The 24,020-nt window shown below is 40.2% G+C and overlaps 1 protein-coding gene across 1 annotated transcript in view; it reads left to right on the top strand.

Annotated features, from left to right (window-relative positions):
* LOC133621143 (B-cell receptor CD22-like) overlaps positions 1-24,020 on the top strand; it is a 52,088-nt gene that overhangs the window by 11,862 nt on the left and 16,206 nt on the right. Inside the window, exons 6-10 of the mRNA XM_061983032.2 lie at positions 4,826-5,083; positions 9,059-9,322; positions 17,950-18,216; positions 18,290-18,577; positions 18,654-18,744. Of these exons, the coding sequence (XP_061839016.1) occupies positions 4,826-5,083; positions 9,059-9,322; positions 17,950-18,216; positions 18,290-18,577; positions 18,654-18,744 (1,168 nt within the window). The remainder of the gene's footprint in view (positions 1-4,825; positions 5,084-9,058; positions 9,323-17,949; positions 18,217-18,289; positions 18,578-18,653; positions 18,745-24,020) is intronic.

Below are 24,020 nucleotides of genomic sequence, written 5' to 3'. Positions count from 1 at the left end.
GTTTCAGTAAAAAAACCAGCTTAAAAACAAGTACAATGCCCAATAGAAACAGGTTCTCAATCCTTTAAAATGGCCTGAAATTCCCCCAAATTGATCAGCTCAGGAAACCTCAGATCCTTTCGTAAGTTATTCCATGACCACGGAGCAGCAAGATTTGTGTTGGCTCCAGGAACAACCATTCCGAGTATGTCCTGCGGCCTTAAGACATTAAAACACAACCATCAAGAAAATCTGCGTACCACAACCTCAAGTACAAACCCCAAAACCAGTGAAGTTGGCACGTTGTGTAAATTGTAAATATAAACAAAATACAATCATTTTCAATCTATATTCAATTGAATAGACTGCAAAGACAAGATACTTAGCATTCGAACTGGAAAACTTTGTTATTTTTTGCAAATATTAGCTCATTTGGAATTTGATGCCTGCAACATGTTTCAAAAAAGCTGGCACAAGTGGCAAAAAAGACCTGAGAAAGTTGAGGAATGCTCATCAAACACTTATTTGGAACATCCCACAGTTTAAGAACAACATTTCTCAACGAGCTATTGAAAGGAATTTAGGGATTTCCCCATCTACGGGCTGTAATATCATCAAAAGGTTCAGAGAATCTGTAGAAATCACTGCACGTAAGCGATGACATTACAGACCTTCGAACCCTCCTGTGTAAAGGATATCACCACATGGGCTAAGGAACACTTCCGAAAACCACTGTCAGTAACTACAGTTGGTCGCTACATCTGTAAGTGCAAGTTAAAACTCTACTATGCACAGCGAAAGCCATTTATCAACAACACCCAGAAACGCCGCCGGCTTCGCTGGGCCCGAGCTCATCTAAGATGGACTGATGCAAAGTGGAAAAGTGTTCTGTGGTCTGACGAGTCCACATTTCAAATTGTTTTTGGAAACTGTGGACGTCGTGTCCTCCGGACCAAAGAGGAAAAGAACCATCCGGATTGTTATAGGCGCAAAGTGTAAAAGCCAGCATCTGTGATGGTATGATTAGATTTTTAGATTAGATTAGATTAGATTTATTGGTCCCCTTGGGGAAATTCATTGTCACTGCCGTACATTTAAACACTAGACATTACACATCACACAAAAAAAATAACAAAAAGACATCATACATGACTAACACACATTTACATGGGGGTGTATTAGTGCCCAAGACATGGGTAACTTACACATCTGTGAAGGCACCATTAATGCTGAAAGGTACTGTGGAAGACTCTTGCTTCCGGGTGGGTTCTCAGGACCATCCAAGGACGACATTGTCGTGTGCAGGTTTGACTTCTTTATTTTTCAATATCAAAAAGTCTTTTGCTGGCCGCTTTTCAGCTCCGGCTCCACCTGCTGCGCGATCCGCCTCCTGCTTTTCAGCCGGCCGCGTCTTCGTCGTCGGCGTCTTGCTCTCACTGCATACGTTGCTGCGTGTCTTGCCTCTGGCTCTCCACCTCCCTCCCCATCTCTCAGGAAATTATCTGATTGTGCCCAGCTGCCCGACCCACGCACATGTAGTCCATTTGGACGCGGGTCCGCCGGCCACGCCTCCTCGCCGCCGTTTTGGAGCGGGCCCCGGTGTCGGACCGCCGGCCCCGCCTCCCCACAGGTACATACAGTACAGGAGCAACATTTGTTGCCATCCAAGCAAGGTCTTTTTCATGGACGCCCCTGCTTATTTCAGCAAGACAATACCAAGTCACATTCTGCATGTGTTACAACAGCGTGGCTTCATAGTAAAAAAGTGTGGGTACTAGACTGGCCTGCCTGTAGTCCAGACCTGTCCCCCGTTGAAAATGTGTGGTGCACTATGAAGCCTAAAATACCACAACGGAGACCCCCGGACTGTTGAACAACTTAAGCTGTACGTAAAGCGAGAATGGGAAATAATTCCACCTGAAAAACTTCAAAAATTGGTCTCCTCAGTTCCCAAACGTTTACTGGGTGTTGTTAAAAGGAAAGGCCATGTAACAAACTGGTAATAATGCCCCTGTGCCAACTTTTTTTGCAATGTGTTGCTGCCATTAAATTCTAATTTAATGATTTTTTGCCAAAACATTAAATTCGAACATTAAGTATCTTGTCTTTGCAGTCTATTCAATTGAATATAAGTTGAAAAGGATTTGCAAATCATTGTATTCTGTTTTTATTTTCGAATTACACAACGTGACAACTTCACTGGTTTTGGCGTTTGTGCATACAGATTGTATAATAATTGGAGCCTTAAAAAGGTCAATAACTCATAACATTGATTTGAATTCATTATTATTTTTTTGAGCAATGACACTTAAAAAAAAAAAAAAAAAGTCCTACTAAAATTATTGGGGATCCAAAAGGGTCCTACTCATTAAAGTGTTAAAAAATAAATTATACTTTTTTTTTAAAACTTTTAACACAATAACCTCGAGATCAACTTCAGATCTATCCGTCAATTATAAGTTTTATTGTTGTTTCTGTTTTTTGTTTGTCCATTTTAGGCCCTTCTTTAAAGTAAAGAAAAACATAGTTTTTTATATGGCAAACACAAAATATGCAACATTTCCCCCCCCAAAATATCTCAAAGTGGAATATTTAATGTGACGTACTGTGAGCCTTGAATAGGTCAATAATTCATAATGACATTGATTTTGATTCATTATTATTTTTTAAAGAAAGAAACAGCCTGCATGGCAGCTTTGTGCTATTAAAGTCAACATTGCAACATTTCCTTGTTACATTTCACCCGTTTGCTCTTTTTATACCACTTTTTATGTTTTGTTTTCTAATCGTATTTTTAGAATGTGCCGTGGGGCCGTTAAAAAAATTACCTGTGGGCCGCAAATGGCCCCCGGGCCGTGCTTTGGACACCCCTGGCCTAGAGCAAAAACCGGCCCTGCCTACAATCTTGCATATTGTCACTTGAGTGTTCATCAATATCTACTGTCCCTGTTTTAAAAATAAACTCAAAGTCAAAGACCATTTCCTTTTTGTACGTACAAACCCCGTTTCCATATGAGTTGGGAAATTGTGTTAGATGTAAATATAAACGGAATACAATGATTTGCAAATCATTTTCAACCCATATTCAATTGAATGCACTACAAAGACAACATATTTGATGTTCAAACTCATAAACTTTATTTTTTTTTTTTGCAAATAATATTTAACTTAGAATTTCATAGCTGCAACACGTGCCAAAGTACCGTAGTTGGGAAAGGGCATGTTCACCACTGTGTTACATGGCCTTTCCTTTTAACAACACTCAGTAAAGGTTTGGGAACTGAGGAGACACATTTTTTAAGCTTCTCAGGTGGAATTCATTCTTGCTTGATGTACAGCTTAAGTTGTTCAACAGTCCGGGGGTCTCCGTTGTGGTATTTTAGGCTTCATAATGCGCCACACATTTTCAATGGGAGACAGGTCTGGACTACAGGCAGGCCAGTCTAGTACCCGCACTCTTTTACTATGAAGCCACGTTGATGTAGCACGTGGCTTGGCATTTTCTTGCTGAAATAAGCAGGGGCGTCCATGGTAACGTTGCTTGGATGGCAACATATGTTGCTCCAAAACCTGTATGTACCTTTCAGCATTAATGGCGCCTTCACAGATGTGTAAGTTACCCATGTCTTGGGCACTAACATACCCCCATACCATCACAGATGCTGGTTTTTCAACTTTGCGCCTATAACAATCCGGATGGTTCTTTTCCTCTTTGGTCCGGAGGACACGACGTCCACAGTTTCCAAAAACAATTTGAAATGTGAACTCGTCAGACCACAGAACACTTTTCCACTTTGCATCAGTCCATCTTAGATGAGCTCAGGCCCAGCGAAGCCGACGGCATTTCTGGGTGTTGTTGATAAACGGTTTTCACCTTACATAGGAGAGTTTTAACTTGCATTACAGATGTAGCGACCAACTGTAGTTACTGACAGTGGGTTTCTGAAGTGTTCCTGAGCCCATGTGGTGATATCCTTTACACACTGATGTCGCTTGTTGATGCAGTACAGCCTGAAGGATCGAAGGTCACGGGCTTAGCTGCTTACGTGCAGTGATTTCTCCAGATTCTCTGAACCCTTTGATGATATTACGGACCGTAGATGGTGAAATCCCTAAATTCCTTGCAATAGCTGCTTGAGAAAGGTTTTTCTTAAACTGTACAACAATTTGCTCACGCAATTGTTGACAAAGTGGTGACCCTCGCCCCATCCTTGTTTGTGAATGACTGAGCATTTAATGGAATCTACTTTTATACCCAATCATGGCACCCACCTGTTCCCAATTAGCCTGTTCACCTGTGGGATGTTCCAAATAAGTGTTTGATGAGCATTCCTCAACTTTATCAGTATTTATTGCCACCTTTCCCAACTTCTTTGTCACGTGTTGCTGGCATCAAATTATAAAGTTAATGATTATTTGCAAAAAAATAAATAAATGTATAGCAGTTTGAACATCAAATATGTTGTCTTTGTAGCATATTCAACTGAATATGGGTTGAAAATGATTTGCAAATCTTTGTATTCCGTTTATATTTACATCTAACACAATTTCCCAACTCATATGGAAACGGGGTTTGTAAGTAGTAAAACCTTAAAGTCGCATCTTAAGTGTTTGGATCGGAAAAATGGAATGAAAAATGAAAAAAAACCAAAACAAAGGACTACCGTCCACCGCAGAAACCACATTTTGACAAGTTACCTTTCATTTAAAACACCATTTTATACATGAGTTATAATCAGGAATTCGCCATCCGTTTGAGGGTCCTTGAGGGCCTGAAGACCTCTGATCTACAGCGTCAAATGTCTTTAAAAGAACTTTGTTGGTTGATACTGAATTGTTCTCTTAGACGCTCCAAAGAACACATCAGTCAGCTACGTGAGTCCTGTGACGGAGGGCACTTACATCACGCTGACCTGCAACACCGACGCCAACCCAGCTGTGGACAGCTACACCTGGTACCAAGTGGACGGCGGTCAGGTGAAACCGGTGGGATACAGTCAACGACTCTACATCAAGGTCACAGAGGACACAATCAGCTTTTACTGCAGAGTCCATAACAGATATGGATACCAGAACTCATCCAGAACGCTGATAGACGTGCAATGTAAGTCCATGTCATACCCAACACGAAGCACTACTTACTAGGACCAACTTGTGAAAAGATTAACAGGTTCCGGTGAAAATGAATGTACAGCAGAAAAGTGACATCCTATAACGGTAATAAGATGTTACCGTTTGTTGAGTTAGCACTGGATTGATAGGTGGACACCACAAAGGAGGTATTTCATACCTAGAAGTGTTTACCATTTGTTCAATCCCAGAAAGACTGGGACTTCAAGTTTAATCCTGGCTTTGTTAGATACACTGAGACCAAGTCTAAGCTTGTTGTGTTTTTGAAACTGCACCAATTTCCTCAGAATTTTCAACAAACTTGAAGTGTTTTGTCCAGAGGATTATTTGTGATTTGTACGTTTTCAGAATGTGCTTGTTCTATTTTTGGCCAAAGTCGAACAAAGAGAGCAACCTGGAGTTGTCTTTATTTTTAAGTTATCATGCTCTGATTTTACCCACTTGGGAATAGATTTTCCTCCATGCGGCCCCTGAGCTAAAATGAGTTTGACACCCCTGTCCTAGAGCAGTAAAGTGCTAAGCAAGTGACCTAAACACATGAAACAACAGGGGTGGGAATGAGACCCCTCTGAAAAGTGCCAATTTCGATGGAGGGGGGGATGTGTGACTTTTTTTTCCCTGACCTCCCATCCCAGTCCAGTAGGGCGTGATCTTAAATCAGGGGTGTCCAAACTTTTTCCACTGAGCACACTGAAAAATCAAAGCAAGCGGGCGCCATTTTGATCATTTTTATTTCAAAAAACCCGTACAATATATGTGTCAGGTTCAAACACTGATGACATCCATTAAACAAGACAAGAAGCAAGGAATTAAACAGAGACAGAATTAAATATGGCTCAATTGAGGAGAGCGCGTACACCTGTACCATTGTACAGTGTTCCAACACGCTCCTGACGAAAGATTGTACGCCTCTTTTATTTGGACTTTCCCTGATTACATGGCAACAGCTGTTTCTAAGGGACGGGGGTCGTAAACAGCCATCGCCTTTGATTACAACAGTTCAAAGAAAAGGTTGTAAAACAGTTAATAGAAGAGGTGACTTGAGGGGAGTAAGGTCCTGCTTCCTCTTCGCTTTGTAGTTCTCGGGTCAAGACAATATCTCTCTGTTAATTACAATGCATCAAAGAAACAGAACACCTTCATGTTGCTTCCCATCCTACACAGTGGAGTTTTACAAGTCTTCTTCTTGGTAGGTTTGTCTTCTCGCCGGGAACTCATTGAAACACAAAGTTTTGTGATAACTTAGATACAATTATTCTGACAATATGTATAAAAAATACACATTTAGGCCTCCACTCAGGCTTGATCCCGGAGACCCCAAAGGGTTTTGGTCAAAAAATTATTAAGAATGTGTCATTATTTAGTATTATTATTATTCAAGGTTTACATCTCTAGATCAACATTAGGTCTATCTGTCAAGATAAAGTTGTTAAATATTTAAGTTGTATGCCCTTTTTGTCAAAGAAAACCCTGTTTTTTTAATGAAAAAAACACACAAATATGCAATATTTTCACCCAATAACATTTTTAAGGGGAAATTTGAGATCATATAATAATTGGAGCCTTAAAAAGGTCAACAACTTATAACAATATTGATTTTAATTATTTTTTGAGCAATGACATTTAAAAAAAAATTATTGGGGGATCTAAAAGGGTCCTTACTCATTAAAGTGTTGAAAAATAAATTACACTTTTCTTTTTTTTTACTGTTTACTTTTAACACCATAATCTCGAGATCAACTTTAAATCATCCGTCAATTATACGTTTTATTGTTGTTTATGTTTTTTGTTTGTCCATTTTAGGCGCTGCTTTAAAGAAAAAAAAAAAACATAGTTTTTTTTATGGCAAACACAAAATATGCAACATTCCCCCCCCAAAAAATATCTCAAAGTGTAATATTTAATGTGACGTAATGTGAGCCTTGAATAGGTCAATAATTCATAATGACATTGATTTTGATTCATTATTATTTTTTAAAGAAAGAAACAGCCTGTATGGCAGCTTTGCGCTATTAGAGTCAACATTGCAACATTTCCTTGTTACATTTCTCTGAAACCCCAAAGGGTTTTGGTCAAAAAATTATTAAAAATGTGTCATGATTTAGTATTATTATTATTATTATTCAAGGTTTACATCTCTATATCAACATTAGGTCTATCTGTCAAGATAAAGTTGTTAAATATTTAAGTTGTATGCCCTTTTTGTCAAAGAAAACCTTGTTTTTTTTATGAAAAAAACCCCCAAAATATGCAACATTTTCACCCAATAACATTTTTAAGGGGAATATTTGAGATCATATAATAATTGGAGCCTTAAAAAGCTCAATAACTCATAACATTGATTTTATATATTTTTGGAGCAATGACACTTAAACATTTTTTATTGGGGGATCTAAAAGGGTCCTACTCATTAAAGCGTTAAAAAATAAATTACACATTTTTTTTTTACTGTTTACTTTTAACACAATAATCTCGAGATCAACTTCAAATCCATCCGTCAATTATAAGTTTTATTGTTGTTTCTGTTTTTTGTTTGTCCATTTTAGGCGCTTCTTTAAAGAAAAAAAAAACGTAGTTTTTTTATATGGCAAAAACACAAAATATGCAACATTTTCCCCCAAAAAAATATCTCAAAGTGGAATATTCAATGTGACGTAATGTGAGCCTTGAATAGGTCAATAATTCATTATGACATTGATTTTGATTCATTATTATTTTTTAAAGAAAGAAACAGCCTGCATGGCAGCTTTGCGCTATTAGAGTCCACATTGCGACATTTCCTTGTTACATTTCCCTGAGACCCCAAAGGGTTTTGGTCAAAAAATTATTAAAAATGTGTCATGATTTAGTATTATTATTATTATTATTATTATTATTATTATTATTCAAGGTTTACATCTCTAGATCAACATTAGGTCTATCCGTCAAGATAAAGTTGTTAAATATTTAAGTTGTATGCCCTTTTTGTCAAAGAAAACCCTGTTTTTTTATGAACAAAAAACCCAAAAATATGCAATATTTTCACCCAATAACATTTTTAAGGGGAATATTTGAGATCATATAATAATTGGAGCCTTAAAAAGCTCAATAACTCATAACATTGATTTTATATATTTTTTGAGCAATGACACTTAAAAAAAATTATTGGGGGATCTAAAAGGGTCCTACTCATTAAAGCGTTAAAAAATAAATTACACATTTTTTTTTTTACTGTTTACTTTTAACACAATAATCTCGAGATCAACTTCAAATCCATCCGTCAATTATAAGTTTTATTGTTGTTTCTGTTTTTTGTTTGTCCATTTTAGGCCCTTCTTTAAAGAAAAAAAAAAAACGTAGTTTTTTTATATGGCAAAAACACAAAATATGCAACATTTTCCTCCCAAAAAATATCTCAAAGTGGAATATTTAATGTGACGTAATGTGAGCCTTGAATAGGTCAATAATTCATAATGACATTGATTTTGATTCATTATTATTTTTTAAAGAAAGAAACAGCCTGCATGGCAGCTTTGCGCTATTAGAGTCAACATTGCAACATTTTCGTGTTACATTACGTGCGGCGGTTTAGCTCGGTTGGTAGAGTGGCCGTGCCAGCAACTTGAGGGTTCCAGGTTCGATCCCCCCTTCCGCCATCCTAGTCCCTGCCGTTGTGTCCTTGGGCAAGACACTTTACCCACCTGCTCCCAGTGCCACCCACACTGGTTTAAATGGAACTTAGATATTGGGTTTCACTATGTAAACGTGCTTTGAGTCACTAGAGAAAAGCGCTATATAATTCATTTTACCTGTTTGCTCTTTTATACCACTTTTTTTTTTTTTTATCGTATTTTTAGAACGTGCACTGGGGCCGTTGAAAAAATACCTGCAGGCCGCAAATGGCCCCCGGGCCGCACTTTGGACAACCCTGTCTTAAATGCAACATAATGAATGGTGTTTCTTCTCACAGTTCCTCCCAAGGAAACAACAGTTATCTTCGAGCCCGCTGGTCCGATTGTGGAGGGCGACGCTGTGCTGCTGCTGTGTCAAAGCCGGGCCAAACCGCCTGTGTCCAACCATGACTGGTTAAAAAACGGCAACCGAATACACAACGAGACGGACGGGGTTTTGATGTTGGAACGTGTGGAGGAGAGAGATCGCGCGCTCTATCGCTGTAGAGCCATAAACCAGTTGGGAGAGGACCTCTCGGTCGCCGTTCAGCTGGACGTTGAATGTAAGTGAAAAGTTCATTCTTGGGGGTAACGATTCAATTCAGAATTGATTCTCCATTCGAAATCAATACTTTTTTAATAACTTCGGATGCCAGTTGTATGATTTGCTACATTTCTCCATAAAACTGCTCTGACCAATTTACTTAAAAGAAAACTGTTTTTGTTTAAAAAAAAAAGAAAAGAAAAGATTTCTACCTAAACATTTAATAAAGTCAAATACAAATAAGGCAACAAGAGAAGTATCCAACTTTTCTAAAGTAAATATGTACAGCAGATATGATCATCTACATCAGGGGTCCCCAAACTACAGCACACAGTCCAAAATCCAAGTAAAAAAAAAAAAAAAAAAGTATTAATTTATTTCTTTTTCTTAATCTGTGCTTTCTAATCCATTTCCTACTGCTTGTTACTCTCGGTGTCTCCTAACCGCTCAGGCAAATCATATTGTCTAAAAATTGCATTTCCCCATCGATAACGTGACATCATCGCGCTCGGAATATACACTTTATTGCCAAAAGTATTTGGCCGCCCATCAAAATGATCAGAATCAGGTGTCCTAATCACAGATGTATAAAATCAAGCACTTAGGCATGGAGGAGCTCAGTGATTTCCAGCGTGGAACTGTCATAGGATGCCACCTGTGCAACAAATCCAGTCGTGAAATTTCCCTCGCTCCTAAATATTCCAAAATCAACTTTATTATAAGAAAAGTGAAGAGTTTGGGAACAACAGCAACTCAGCCACCAAGTGGTAGGCCAGGTAAACTGAGAGAGAGGGGTCAGCGGATGCTGAAGTGCATAGTGCAAAGACTTTCTGCACAGTCAGTTGCTACAGAGCTCCAAACGCCATGTGACCTTCCAATTAGCCCACGTACAGTACGCAGAGAGCTTCATGGAATGGGTTTCCATGGGGGAACAGCTGCATCTAAGCCATACATCACCAAGTCTAATGCAAAGCGTGGGATGCAGTGGAGACGCGTTCTCTGGAGTGATGAATCACGCTTTTCCATCTGGTAATCTGACGGACGAGTCTGGGTTTGGAGGTTGCCAGGAGAATGCTACATTTTGGACTGCATTGTGCCAAGTGTGAAATTTGGTGGAGGAGGAATTATGGTTTGGGGTTGTTTTTCCTTAGTTCCAGTGAAAGGAACTTTGAATGCTCCAGGATACCAAAACATTTTGGACAATTCTATGCTCCCAACCTTGTGGGAACAGTTTGGAGCAAGCCCCTTCCTCTTCCAACATGACTGTGCACAAACACCAACACAGCAGGCAATTTTTTTTCTTATTGTCATTAAATGGTGTTTGTGATGAACTTTTTAAAACACATTTCATGAAAGCAAATGAATTGTCCGTTCATGGAGTTAAAACTTGAAAATTATCTGTCTAGTGCACAAAAATTATTATCTGTGATTGATCGTGATTAATTTGGAGTTAACTAGGAGCAAACTGGGATTAATCGCGATTATTTATTTTAATCGTTTGACAGCCCTACAAAAACATCTAATTACACATTACTTACATTTTTTTTTCATACTCTCGGCAGGGTCCTTGAGGGTGCATGAGAGTTTGCCCAACCAGTGCTTTGTGGACTTGGAGAAGGCATTCGACTGTGTAACCCGGGAAGTCCTGTGGGGAGTGCTCAGAGAGTATGGGGTATCGGACTGTCTGATTGTGGCGGTCCGCTCCCTGTATGATCAGTGCCAGAGCTTGGTCCGCATTGCCGGCAGTAAGTCGGACACGTTTCCAGTGAGGGTTGGACTCCGCCAAGGCTGCCCTTTGTCACCGATTCTGTTCATAACTTTTATGGACAGAATTTCTAGGCGCAGTCAAGGCGTTGAGGGGATCCGGTTTGGTGGCTGCAGGATTAGGTCTCTGCTTTTTGCAGATGATGTGGTCCTGATGGCTTCATCTGGCCAGGATCTTCAGCTCTCACTGGATCGGTTCGCAGCCGAGTGTGAAGCGACTGGGATGGGAATCAGCACCTCTAAGTCCGAGTCCATGGTTCTCGCCCAGAAAAGGGTGGAGTGCCATCTCCGGGTTGGAGAGGAGGTCTTGCCCCAAGTGGAGGAGTTCAAGTACCTCGGAGTCTTGTTCACGAGTGAGGGAAGAGTGGATCGTGAGATCGACAGGCGGATCGGTGCGGCGTTTTCAGTAATGCGGACGCTGTATCGATCTGTTGTGGTGAAGAAGGAGCTGAGCCGGAAGGCAAAGCTCTCAATTTACCGGCCGATCTACGTTCCCATCCTCACCTATGGTCATGAGCTTTGGGTTTTAACCGAAAGGACAAGATCACGGGTACAAGCGGTCGAAATGAGTCTCCTCCGCCGGGTGGCGGGGCTCTCCCTTAGAGATAGGGGGGAGCTCAAAGTAAAGCCGCTGCTCCTCCACATCGAGAGGAGCCAGATGAGGTGGTTCGGGCATCTGGTCAGGATGCCACCCGAACGCCTCCCTAGGGCATACTTGCCAACCTTGAGACCTTCGATTTCGGGAGGTGGGGGGTGGGGGGCGTGGTTGAGGGCGGGGGTGTGGTTAAGAGGGGAGGAGTATATTGACAGCTAGAATTCACCAAGTCAAGTATTTCATACATACATATATATATAACATATATATATATATGTATGTATATGCATATATATATATGTAGATATATATATATATATATATATATATATATATATATATATATATATATATATATATATATATATGCATATATATATATATATATCTACATATATATATATGCATATACATATATATATATGTTATATATATATATATATATATATAACATATATATATATGTATATGCATATATATATATGTAGATATATATATATATGCATATATATATATATATATATATATATATATATATGCATATATATATATATATATGCATATATATATATATATATATATATATATATATGCATATACATATATATATATATATATATATATGCATATATATATATATATATATATATATATATATATATATATCTACATATATATATATGCATATACATATATATATATGTTATATATATATATATATATATATATATATATATAACATATATATATATGTATATGCATATATATATATGTAGATATATATATATATATATATGCATATATATATATATATATGCATATATATATATATATATATATATATATATATATATATATATATATATATGCATATATATATATATATATATCTACATATATATATATGCATATACATATATATATATATATATATATATATATATATATATATATATCTACATACTGAAAATATGCAAACAAAACTGTGTTTAGATAATTGATACTTCAAACTTGCATAAATAAATCTTAAGGAATATAACATAACTTGGCTTCTGAGAGCTTCAAAATGTAATGAATAAAATGTTAAAGTTGTTGATAAACAAGCAATTATTTTAATAATTAAATATGGTCATTTTAAATGAATTATGATCATTTAAAATTAATGATTTCAAATATGTTTATTTTAATGTCTAATTATATGGCTGGATGTAATAAGCAGTCAGAAAAAATACAAATAAAAATACAATTAATTTTGCTGTTTTTAGCAAAAAATAGTAAAAATGTATTTTTTTTTTTTTTTAATTAATAAATATATTTATTTTTAGGTAAGATAAACATAATAATACAATTTATCTCTAGTCTGGATGATTTAGTTCTTGTCACCCCTGTTGTCATAAAGAAAAGGCTGTCCTCACTCAGGTCCGCATGGAGCTGGAGGGGGCGTGGCCTCCAGCTCCGGCTGAAAATCGGGAGATTTTCGGGAGAGTATTTGTCCCGGGAGGTTTTCGGGAGAGGCGCTGAATTTCGGGAGTCTCCCAGAAAATTCGGGAGGGTTGGCAAGTATGCCCTAGGGAGGTGTTTAGGGCACGTCCGACCGGTAGGAGGCCACGGGGAAGACCCAGGACACGTTGGGAAGACTATGTCTCCCGGCTGGCCTGGGAACGCCTCAGGATTCCCCGGGAAGAGCTGGACGAAGTGGCTGGGGAGAGGAAAGTCTGGGCTTCCCTGCTTAGGCTGCTTCCCCCGCGACCCGACCTCAGCTAAGCGGAAGAAGATGGATAGATGGATACCACTTGTTTTTTCCCTTTCATTTACCACATTTACAGAGTTGCCATTTTTCTCTGCCTTAATTAAACTGTAACTTGGTTTTCATGTTTAAAATGTATATTAAAAGTCAATCAATCAAAGTTTATTTATATAGCCCTTAATCACAAGTGTCTCAAAGGGCTGCACAATCCACAACAACATCCCCCCCCTCAGGGGCCGTATTTATCAAGCGTCTTAGAGTGCCATTTTACACTTAAGTCCTGAGAATTTGCATATTTAGTCCATTAAGTAAAATGAATTGGAAAGAAAAGGAAACATTTATTTTTGATTCATTGCCAATATTGTTTGTTTGTTTTGTCTTATTTTGTAGTTTAATGTCAAAATATACACTCCCATTGTCCACTTAAATATTTCCAAGATATTTCTTTATTCTTAGACAAGGGATTCCCTTCCGTGATTGGTCATTTCTATGGACACGGAAATGACGTCACCTAATATTCCGTTTACGGCACATAGTAATGTCGTAATTCAGCTCTGAGTGTGACACTTAAGATTCAGTCCTACACTTCGCTGAAAGTGTGGGTAAGACGCTTGATAACTAATTTTTAAGTGCAGCTTTCAGTGAAGAATTTCTTTACTCATAAGTCAACTCTTAGCAGACTTCTTAGGAGTAATTCTAAGACGCTTGATAAATACGGCCCCTGATCCCACATCGGGGCAAGGAAAAACTCAACCCAATGGGCACAATGAGAAACCTTGGAGAGGACCGCAGATGTGGGAACCCGTTCCCCTGGGCGACCGATGCAATGGATGTCGAGTGGATCTAGTTAATAGTGTGAGAGTCCAGTCCATAGTGGGGGGCCAGTAGGGGATCATCTTGAGTGGAGACAAGTCAGCACCAAGTGATGCACAGATGAGTGGTCCACCACGGGTCCTGACTTTGAACAGCTAGCGCCTCATCTGTGGTCACCTGATTACCTCTCCACACAGGGGAGGGGGGCAGAGCAGGAAAGAGACGGCAGATCAACTGGTCAAAAGGGGTGTTTATTTAAAGGGGAACATTATCACAATTTCAGAAGGGTTAAAACCATTAAAAATCAGTTCCCAGTGGCTTATTTTATTTTTTGAAGTTTTTTTCAAAATCTTACCCATCACGCAATATCCCTAAAAAAAAAAGCTTCAAAGTGCCTGATTTTAACCATCGTTATATACACCCGTCCATTTTCCTGTGATGTCACATAGTGATGCCAACTCAAACAAACATGGCGGATAGAACAGCAAGCTATAGCGACATTAGCTCGGATTCAGACTCAGATTTCAGCGGCTTAAGCGATTCAACAGATTACGCATGTATTGAAACGGATGGTTGTAGTGTGGAGGCAGGTAGCGAAAACGAAATTGAAGAAGAAACTGAAGCTATTGAGCCATATCGGTTTGAACCGTATGCAAGCGAAACCGACGAAAACGTCACGATAGCCAGCGACACGGGAGAAAGCGAGGACGAATTTGGCGATCGCCTTCTAACCAACGATTGGTATGTGTTTGTTTGGCATTAAAGGAAACTAACAACTATGAACTAGGTTTACAGCATATGAAATACATTTGGCAACAACATGCACTTTGAGAGTGCAGACAGCCCATTTCAGGCGCGCTATATATTCTGTAGACATACCCTCATCTGCTCTCTTTTCCTGAAAGCTGATCTGTCCAGTTTTGGAGTTGATGTCAGCAGGCCAGGGAAGCTAGGGTCGATATTCTTCTCTTGATCATCTTCGGTGGCATAAGAGACGGTAGAAGCGGTGTGAGCCAAGACATCCAGGGGGGTTTAGCTCGCTCGTCTGCGGGAACAAACTGCCGCCATTGCTTGCCATGCTACCGAGGTCCTTTGTCCCTGAATTGCTCACACACTCCGGCAGATTGGGGGTCTGACGGCAGATTTCTTTGACTTTATCGTTGGAAATGCATCTGCTTTGAGTGTCGCAGGATATCCACACATTCTTGCCATCTCTGTCGTAGCATAGCTTTCGTCGGTAAAGTGTGCGGAACAAACGACTGACCATTTCGTCGGCTTTCCCCACACCCTCGTATTTTGAACAAATTTCGTCCAATTTCTTGCCACTTTCGCATCTTTGGGCCACTGGTGTAACTTGAATTTGTCCCTGTTCGTGTTGTTACACCCTCCGACAACACACCGACGAGGCATGATGTCTCCAAGGTACGGAAAACAGTCGAAAAAACAGAAAATAACAGAGCTGATTTGACTCAGTGTGTCATGACTTGGTCCTGGGGTTTAGTTTTTCTCGAAGGCAACGGAAAGTTGGCTCGGGCGAGACGGGAATGAAGGTACATTTTTATTTAAACACTATAAATACAAAACAAGGAAGTAAACAAAAGGCGCGCACAATGGCGGAGAACAAACTATGAAACCAAATACTTGCACAAAGGCAAAAACTATGAACAACAAAAAAACACTAACTGTGGCAATAATAAACAAAACTTACTTGGCATGGACAAAAAGGAGCAGTTTGAACGATGGACATGAAAAAAGAGTCAGAACTGTGCAGAGCATAAATGTGGGGATGTCACCAGAAAGACAAACTGAAAAACAATGAACTTAAATACTACAGACATGATTAACGAAAACAGGTGTGTGACTCAAAACGTGAAACAGGTGCGTGACGTGACAGGTGAAAACTAATGGGTTGCTATGGTGACAAACAAGAGTGCACAATGAGTCCAAACGTGGAACAGGTGAAACTAATGGGTAATCGTGGAAACAAGACAAGGGAGTGAAAAGCCAGAAACTAAAAAGTCCAATAACCAAACAAAACATGACTAAGACAAAACATGATTACACAGACATGACACAGTGTTTGAGAAAATGGCGGATTGCTTCCCGATGTGACGTCACGTTGACGTCATCGCTCCGAGAGCGAATAATAGAAAGGCGTTTAATTCGCCAAAATTCACCCATTTAGATTTCGGAAATCGGTTAAAAAAATATATAGTCTTTTTTCTGCAACATCAAGGTATATATTGACGCTTACATAGGTCTGGTGATAATGTTCCCCTTTAAAGGCAAGAGTATACAAATTAGTGTTAAGATGGGACTTAAATATTACGATAGCTTAAATTTTTTTAAGTCTAAATAAAATGTTATGACACAAAAATCTGTTAGAAATCTGTAAGAGGTTTACAAATGAGGGTTGAATTGAAAGTATTCTGTAAGGAAGCTAAGGTGTTCACCAGAGGTGTGGACTCGAGTCACATGACTTGGACTCGAGTCAGACTCGAGTCATGAATTTGATGTAAGATAACGTTTATTGGCTAAGTAATGTGACTTTTATTTGCTGTGTAGTTAAATCAGTGAGGCTGTAAACTCACTGCTAACGTTATAACGTTATTGCAAACACGGGAATCTGTTGCAGTTCACTACCTTATTCATACTTTTTGTTCAGTGATTTTTTTTAAGCAGGGTTACGTTAGTCAATATATCACACGTAACGTTAGACGGCGGTCAGCAGCACCGCGTATTTTAGCCACCTAAAAATAGTAAAATAAAGGTCAGTTAAAATGTATACTATATTATGAATATGTGTACCGTTTTAGCTAGCTTTCTGACATACTGTTGGTTGTTTACCTCAGTGGTCCCCAACCACCGGGCCACGGCCCGGTACTGGTCCGTGGATCGATTGGTATCGGGCCGCACAAGAAATAATTTTTTTTCTTTTCTTTTTTTAATTAAATCAACATAAAAAACACAAGATACACTTACAAGTAGTGCACCAACCCAAAACAACTCTCTCCCCCCTTTTGTTCTGGGCATTGAACATGAAGACTCTTCCTTCACTGTTACGAGTGGCCATGAGAGTCTTGGCAGTGCCTGCCTCCAGTGCTCCAGTGGAGCGAGTTTTCAGCCATGGTGGCATCATACTACGCCCCCATCGTGCACAAATGACTGACAGACTCTTGGCTAATTTGGTCTTTTGCAAATGCAATGCAGCATAGGGCCCTGACATATAAAAAGTACAACTTTTTTGTTATGTTCACGTATATGTCATGTTTTTTCAATGTTAACACTTTTGTACAAATAAGTACATTTGCACTTTATTTTTCAATGTGTTTGTTCTGTAAAGGAATGAGTTAATGTTTAAAATGACTGGTTAATAGTGCTATTATAAAGTGCAATGTCAGCACAATTTTCTTTCCTGCAATTTAAAATGCACTTGTTTTAATAAATAAATACAGCGTTTGAAAAGCATACACAATCTGTGTTAATATATTAGTCTGTGGTTAAAAGGACTTGAAAGGACTCGAAACTCAAAATGCAGGACTTAGGACTTGACTTGAGACTTTCCAGTCTTGACTTTGGACTTGACTCGGGGCTTGCCTGTCTTGACTCGGGACTTGACTCGGACTTGAGGGCAAAGACTTGAGACTTACTTGTGACTTGCAAAACAATGACTTGGTCCCACCTCTGGTGTTCACTGAGCTCTAACAGGAGCGTATTTTTCTTCCAGATCCTCCTAGAAACACTTTGGTGGCGGTGTATCCGTCCGGCCCGGTCCCAGACGGCAGCACTGTGACTTTAAGGTGCACGAGCGTGGCCAATCCAGCAGTGGCCAACTTCACGTGGTACAGAGTGGCTGCCGGGGAGCGTGAGGTGATGGGCCAGGGAGAGGCGATCTCCTTCAACGTGAAAAAACTTTCACAGGAAGACTTCTACTGTCAAACTGTCAACGTCCACGGCCTTGACGTCTCTGAGCCTCTCAACATCAATGTCACATGTGAGCCTATCTTTACACACGTTTCATGTCGTTTGGAATGTTCTCGCACGTTCAAACCACTGCCGCTCCTCAGTCCGGCCAGAGATCCTGGCCTCGTCCCACTGCGAAGACGTCTCATCCCAGACACGATGCTCCTGTGACAGCCGGGCCAACCCGCCCCCTTTGCTGCGTTGGGAGTTATCCGGGGTGCCTGTCAATCAATCTGCCATCACGGAGGTGGCCCTCGAGGGCGGGGCCACGACCAGCGTTGTCACTCTCCAGCTTCCGGACGGAGACACCTTTTTGTTGGTCTGTTTCAGCGTCAACCCTCTAGGCTTGGACAGTGTGGCCTTCAACACGTCCTCCCCTCGCATTGAAAACGGTCTTTGCTGCTCTTTTGTTTTTTAACATAATGATCCTTTTCAACCCTTTCTTACGCACGGTTTTGGAATTTCCAGGTCGGTACAGTCTGGGGGTTCTGGTCGGTTCCACCGTGGGAGTGTTAGCCATGCTGTTCTTGAGTCTGCTGATGTTCTTGTACATTCGCAGGTAAGAGACACATTTTCAAGACGCATGCCTAGACAGTTGGTTCTTTTCAATCACAATAGCCTGGTCACACACTGCTGTGGGATGGCTTATTGCTGGTTGTAACTGAGTAGTAGTAGAACCATCAGTAGTGTAGAGACTCGAATTGATTCTTATATGTAACGATTCTTAATCGATTTTTTTTTTCTCCCAAAATGTGTCCTATCCAGCCACTTCAGTAATTGTTTGGTAACATTTTATCAAACAAAGCCAGTTTTCTTTTAAGTAATATAAACATTGATAAGATATGTTCATCTATGTTATGGAGCAATGTAGTTACTCATAGAACGGGCACCCAATGTTATTGAAAAAAGTATTGATTTTGAATCGAGAATCGAATCGTTACCCTCAAGAATCGAATCGAACCTTGTGGTGCCCAAAGATTCACAGCCCTTGTCAAGACGAAGCCATACATAGCCTGGCTGCACACTGCTGTGGGAGGGCTTATTGCTGGTCATTGTTTTGGTTGTGATGTGCTGTAGTCATGCATGCCTACCCTGAGTAGCAAAGACCGCCAATTTTACAAATGATTAGAAGCATCAGTAATGTCGAGACGAAGCCATACATAGCCTGGCTGCACACTGCTGTGGGAGGGCTTATTGCTGGTCATTGTTTTGGTTGTGATGTGCTGTAGTCACGCATGCCTACCCTGAGTAGCAAAGACCGCCAATTTTACAATTGATTAGAAGCATCAGTAATGTCGAGACGAAGCCATACATAGCCTGGCCGCACACTGCTGTGGGAGGGCTTATTGCTGTTCATTTTTCATTGCATGCCTACACTGAGTAGCAAAGACTGACAATTTTACAATTGATTAGAAGCATCAGTAGTGTCAAGAGAGAGCCATGCATAGCCTGGCCACACACTGCTGTGGGAGGGCTTATTGCTGGTCATTGTTTTGGTTGTGATGTGCTGTAGTCGCGCATGCCTACCCTGAGTAGCAAAGACTGACAATTTTACAATTGATTAGAAGCGTCAGTAGTATCGAGATGAAGCCATACATAGCCTGGCTGCACACTGCTGTGGGAGGGCTTATTGCTGTTCATTTTTCATTGCATGCCTACACTGAGTAGCAAAGACTGACAATTTTACAATTGATTAGAAGCATCAGTAGTGTCAAGAGAGAGCCATGCATAGCCTGGCCACACACTGCTGTGGGAGGGCTTATTGCTGGTCATTGTTTTGGTTGTGATGTGCTGTAGTCGCGCATGCCTACCCTGAGTAGCAAAGACTGACAATTTTACAATTGATTACAAGCGTCAGTAGTGTCGAGATGAAGTCATACATAGCCTGGCTGCACACTGCTGTGGGAGGGCTTATTGCTGTTCATTGTTCATTGCATGCCTAGCCTGAGTAGCAAAGACCGACAAATTTACAATTGATTAGAAGCATCAGTAGTGTCGAGACGAAGCCATACACAGCCTGGCCACACACTGCTGTGGGAGGGCTTATTGCTGGTCATTGTTTTGGTTGTGATATGCTGTAGTCGCGCATGCCTACCCTGAGTAGCAAAGACTGACAATTTTACAATTGATTAGAAGCGTCAGTAGTGTCGAGATGAAGCCATACATAGCCTGGCTGCACACTGCTGTGGGAGGGCTTATTGCTGTTCATTGTTCATTGCATGCCTAGCCTGAGTAGCAAAGACCGACAAATTTACAATTGATTAGAAGCATCAGTAGTGTCGAGACGAAGCCATACATAGCCTAGCCACACACTGCTGTGGGAGGGCTTATTGCTGGTCATTGTTTTGGTTGTGATATGCCGTAGTCGCGCATGCCTACCCTGAGTAGCAAAGACTGACAATTTTACAATTGATTAGAAGCCTCAGTAGTGTTGAGACGAAGCCATACATAGCCTGGCCGCACACTGCTGTGGGAGGGCTTATTGCTGTTCATTGTTCATTGCATGCCTACCCTGAGTAGCAAAGACTGACAATTTTACAATTGATTAGAAGCATCAGTAGTGCCAAGACAAAGCCATGCATAGCCTGACCACACACTGCTGTGGGAGGGCTTATTGCTGTTCATTGTATGCCTACACTGAGTAGCAAAGAATTGATTAGAAGCATCAGTAGTGTCAAGACAAAGCCATAAATAGCCAGGCCACACACTGCTGTGGGAGGGCTTATTACTGGTCATTGTTTTGGTTGTGATGTGCTGTAGTAGTGCATGCCTACCCTGAGAAGCAAAGACTGACAATTCTACAATTGATTAGAAGCATCAGTAGTAATGTCGTGACGAAGCCATACATACATACACTGCTGTGGGATGGCATTTTACACTCCTAAACCGAGAGTTGTGGCCAACGTGTTTGTGTTTGACTGACACAAAATACTGTAACTGTGTGCGGCATTGTTGAACACATCAACAGTAAATGTACACTCAGAAAACAACACTGTAGTCCGCCTCCATTGTTGATTTGGTTGTGACCCGCAGTCCCCAAGCATGTCTACACCAAGTAACAGCAATGAGGAGAACAAGTCAATTTTACATCTGATTAGGAGCACCAGTAGTGTCGGGAAGAGCATGACGTGTGATACATGACGTATGATACATGACGTGTGATGTATGATGTGTGATGTATGATGTGTGATACATGATGTGTGATGTATGATGTGTGATATATGATGTGTGAAACATGATGTGTGATACACGTCACACGACGTGTGATACATGACGTGTGATACATGATGTGTGATACATGATGTGTGATACATGACGTGTGATACATGACGTGTGATATGTGATGTATGATGTGTGATACATGATGTGTGATACATGACGTGTGATATGTGATGTATGATGTGTGATACATGATGTGTGATACATGACGTGTGATATATGACGTGTGATGTATGATTTGTGATACATGATGTGTGATACATGATGTGTGATGTATAAAGTGTGATGTATGATGTGTGATGTATGATGTGTGATACATGATGTGTGATACATGATGTGTGATATATGACGTGTGATACATGATGTGTGACACATGATGTGTGACACATGATGTGTGATGTATGATGTGTGATGTATGATGTTTGATACATGATGTGTGATATATGATGTGTGATACATGATGTGTGATGTATAAAGTGTGATGTATGATGTGTGATGTATGATGTGTGATACATGATGTGTGATACATAATGTGTGATACATGATGTGTGATATATGATGTGTGATATATGACGTGTGATACATGACGTGTGATACATGACGTGTGATACATGATGTGTGATACATGATGTGTGATATATGACGTGTGATACATGACGTGTGATATGTGATGTATGATGTGTGATACATGATGTGTGATACATGATGTGTGATACATGACGTGTGATATGTGATGTATGATGTGTGATACATGATGTGTGATACATGACGTGTGATATATGACGTGTGATGTATGATTTGTGATACATGATGTGTGATACATGATGTGTGATGTATAAAGTGTGATGTATGATGTGTGATACATGATGTGTGATACATGATGTGTGATACATGATGTGTGATATATGATGTGTGATATATGACGTGTGATACATGATGTGTGACACATGATGTGTGATGTATGATGTGTGATGTATGATGTTTGATACATGATGTGTGATATATGATGTGTGATACATGATGTGTGATACATGATGTGTGATACATGATGTGTGATGTATAAAGTGTGATGTATGATGTGTGATACATGATGTGTGATACATAATGTGTGATACATGATGTGTGATATATGATGTGTGATATATGACGTGTGATACATGATGTGTGACACATGATGTGTGATGTATGATGTGTGATGTATGATGTTTGATACATGATGTGTGATACATGATGTGTGACATATGATGTGTGACATATGATGTGTGATACATGATGTGTGATACATGATGTGTGATATATGATGTGTGATACATGACATGTGATACATGACGTGTGATATATGACGTGTGATACATGATGTGTGATGTTTGATGTATGACGTGTGATACATGACGTGTGATACATGACGTGTGATATATGACGTGTGATGTATGTGTTATATATGACGTGTGATGCATGACGTGTGATACATGACGTGTGATACATGATGTGTGATATATGACGTGTGATACGTGATGTGTGATACATGACGTTTGATATATGACGTGTGATGTATGATGTGTTATACATGATGTGTGATACATGATGTGTGACATATGATGTGTGATACATAAATGATAATGATAAATGGGTTGTACTTGTATAGCGCTTTTCTACCTTCAAGGTACTCAAAGCGCTTTGACACTACTTCCACATTTACCCATTCACACACACATTCACACACTGATGGAGGGAGCTGCCATGCAAGGCAGCTAACCAGCAGCCATCAGGAGCAAGGGTGAAGTGTCTTGCTCAGGACACAACGGACATGACGAGGTTGGTACTAGGTGGGGATTGAACCAGGGACCCTCGGGTTGCGCACGGCCACTCTCCCACTGCGCCACGCCGTCCCGTTGTGTGATACATGATGTGTGATATATGATGTGTGATACATGATGTGTGATACGACAAATGTGTGATACATGATGTGTGATGTATAATAATAATAATAATAATAACTGGGATTTATATAGCGCTTTTCTAAGTACCCAAAGTCGCTTTACATGTAGAACCCATCAATCATTCACACCTGGTGGTGGTAAGCTACTTTCATAGCCACAGCTGCCCTGGGGCAGACTGACGGAAGCGTGGCTGCAATTTGCGCCAACGGCCCCTCCGACCACCACCTATCATTCATCATTCAATTCACCGGTGTGAGTGGCACCGGGGGCAAAGGGTGAAGTGTCCCGCCCAAGGACACAACGGCAGCGATTTTTTTTTTTTTTGGATGGTAAGAGGCGGGGAGCGAACCTGCAACCCTCAGGTTTCTGGCACGGTTGATCTACCCACTTCGCCATGCCGCCCCAAATGTATGATGTGTGATACATGATGTGTGATACATGACGTGTGATACATGATGTGTGATACATGACGTGTGATATATGACGTGTGATACATGATGTGTGATGTTTGATGTATGATGTGTGATACATGATGTGTGATACATGACGTGTGATACATGATGTGTGATACATGACGTGTGATACATGACGTGTGATATATGACGTGTGATATATGACGTGTGATACATGATGTGTGATGTTTGATGTATGATGTGTGATACATGATGTGTGATAC

Source organism: Nerophis lumbriciformis, linkage group LG21 (assembly GCF_033978685.3).
Source record: "Nerophis lumbriciformis linkage group LG21, RoL_Nlum_v2.1, whole genome shotgun sequence".
NCBI classification, from domain to species: Eukaryota; Metazoa; Chordata; class Actinopteri; order Syngnathiformes; family Syngnathidae; genus Nerophis; species Nerophis lumbriciformis.
Note: the sequence above shows the minus strand (reverse complement) of the source record. Positions and strands in the feature narration are given on the sequence as shown.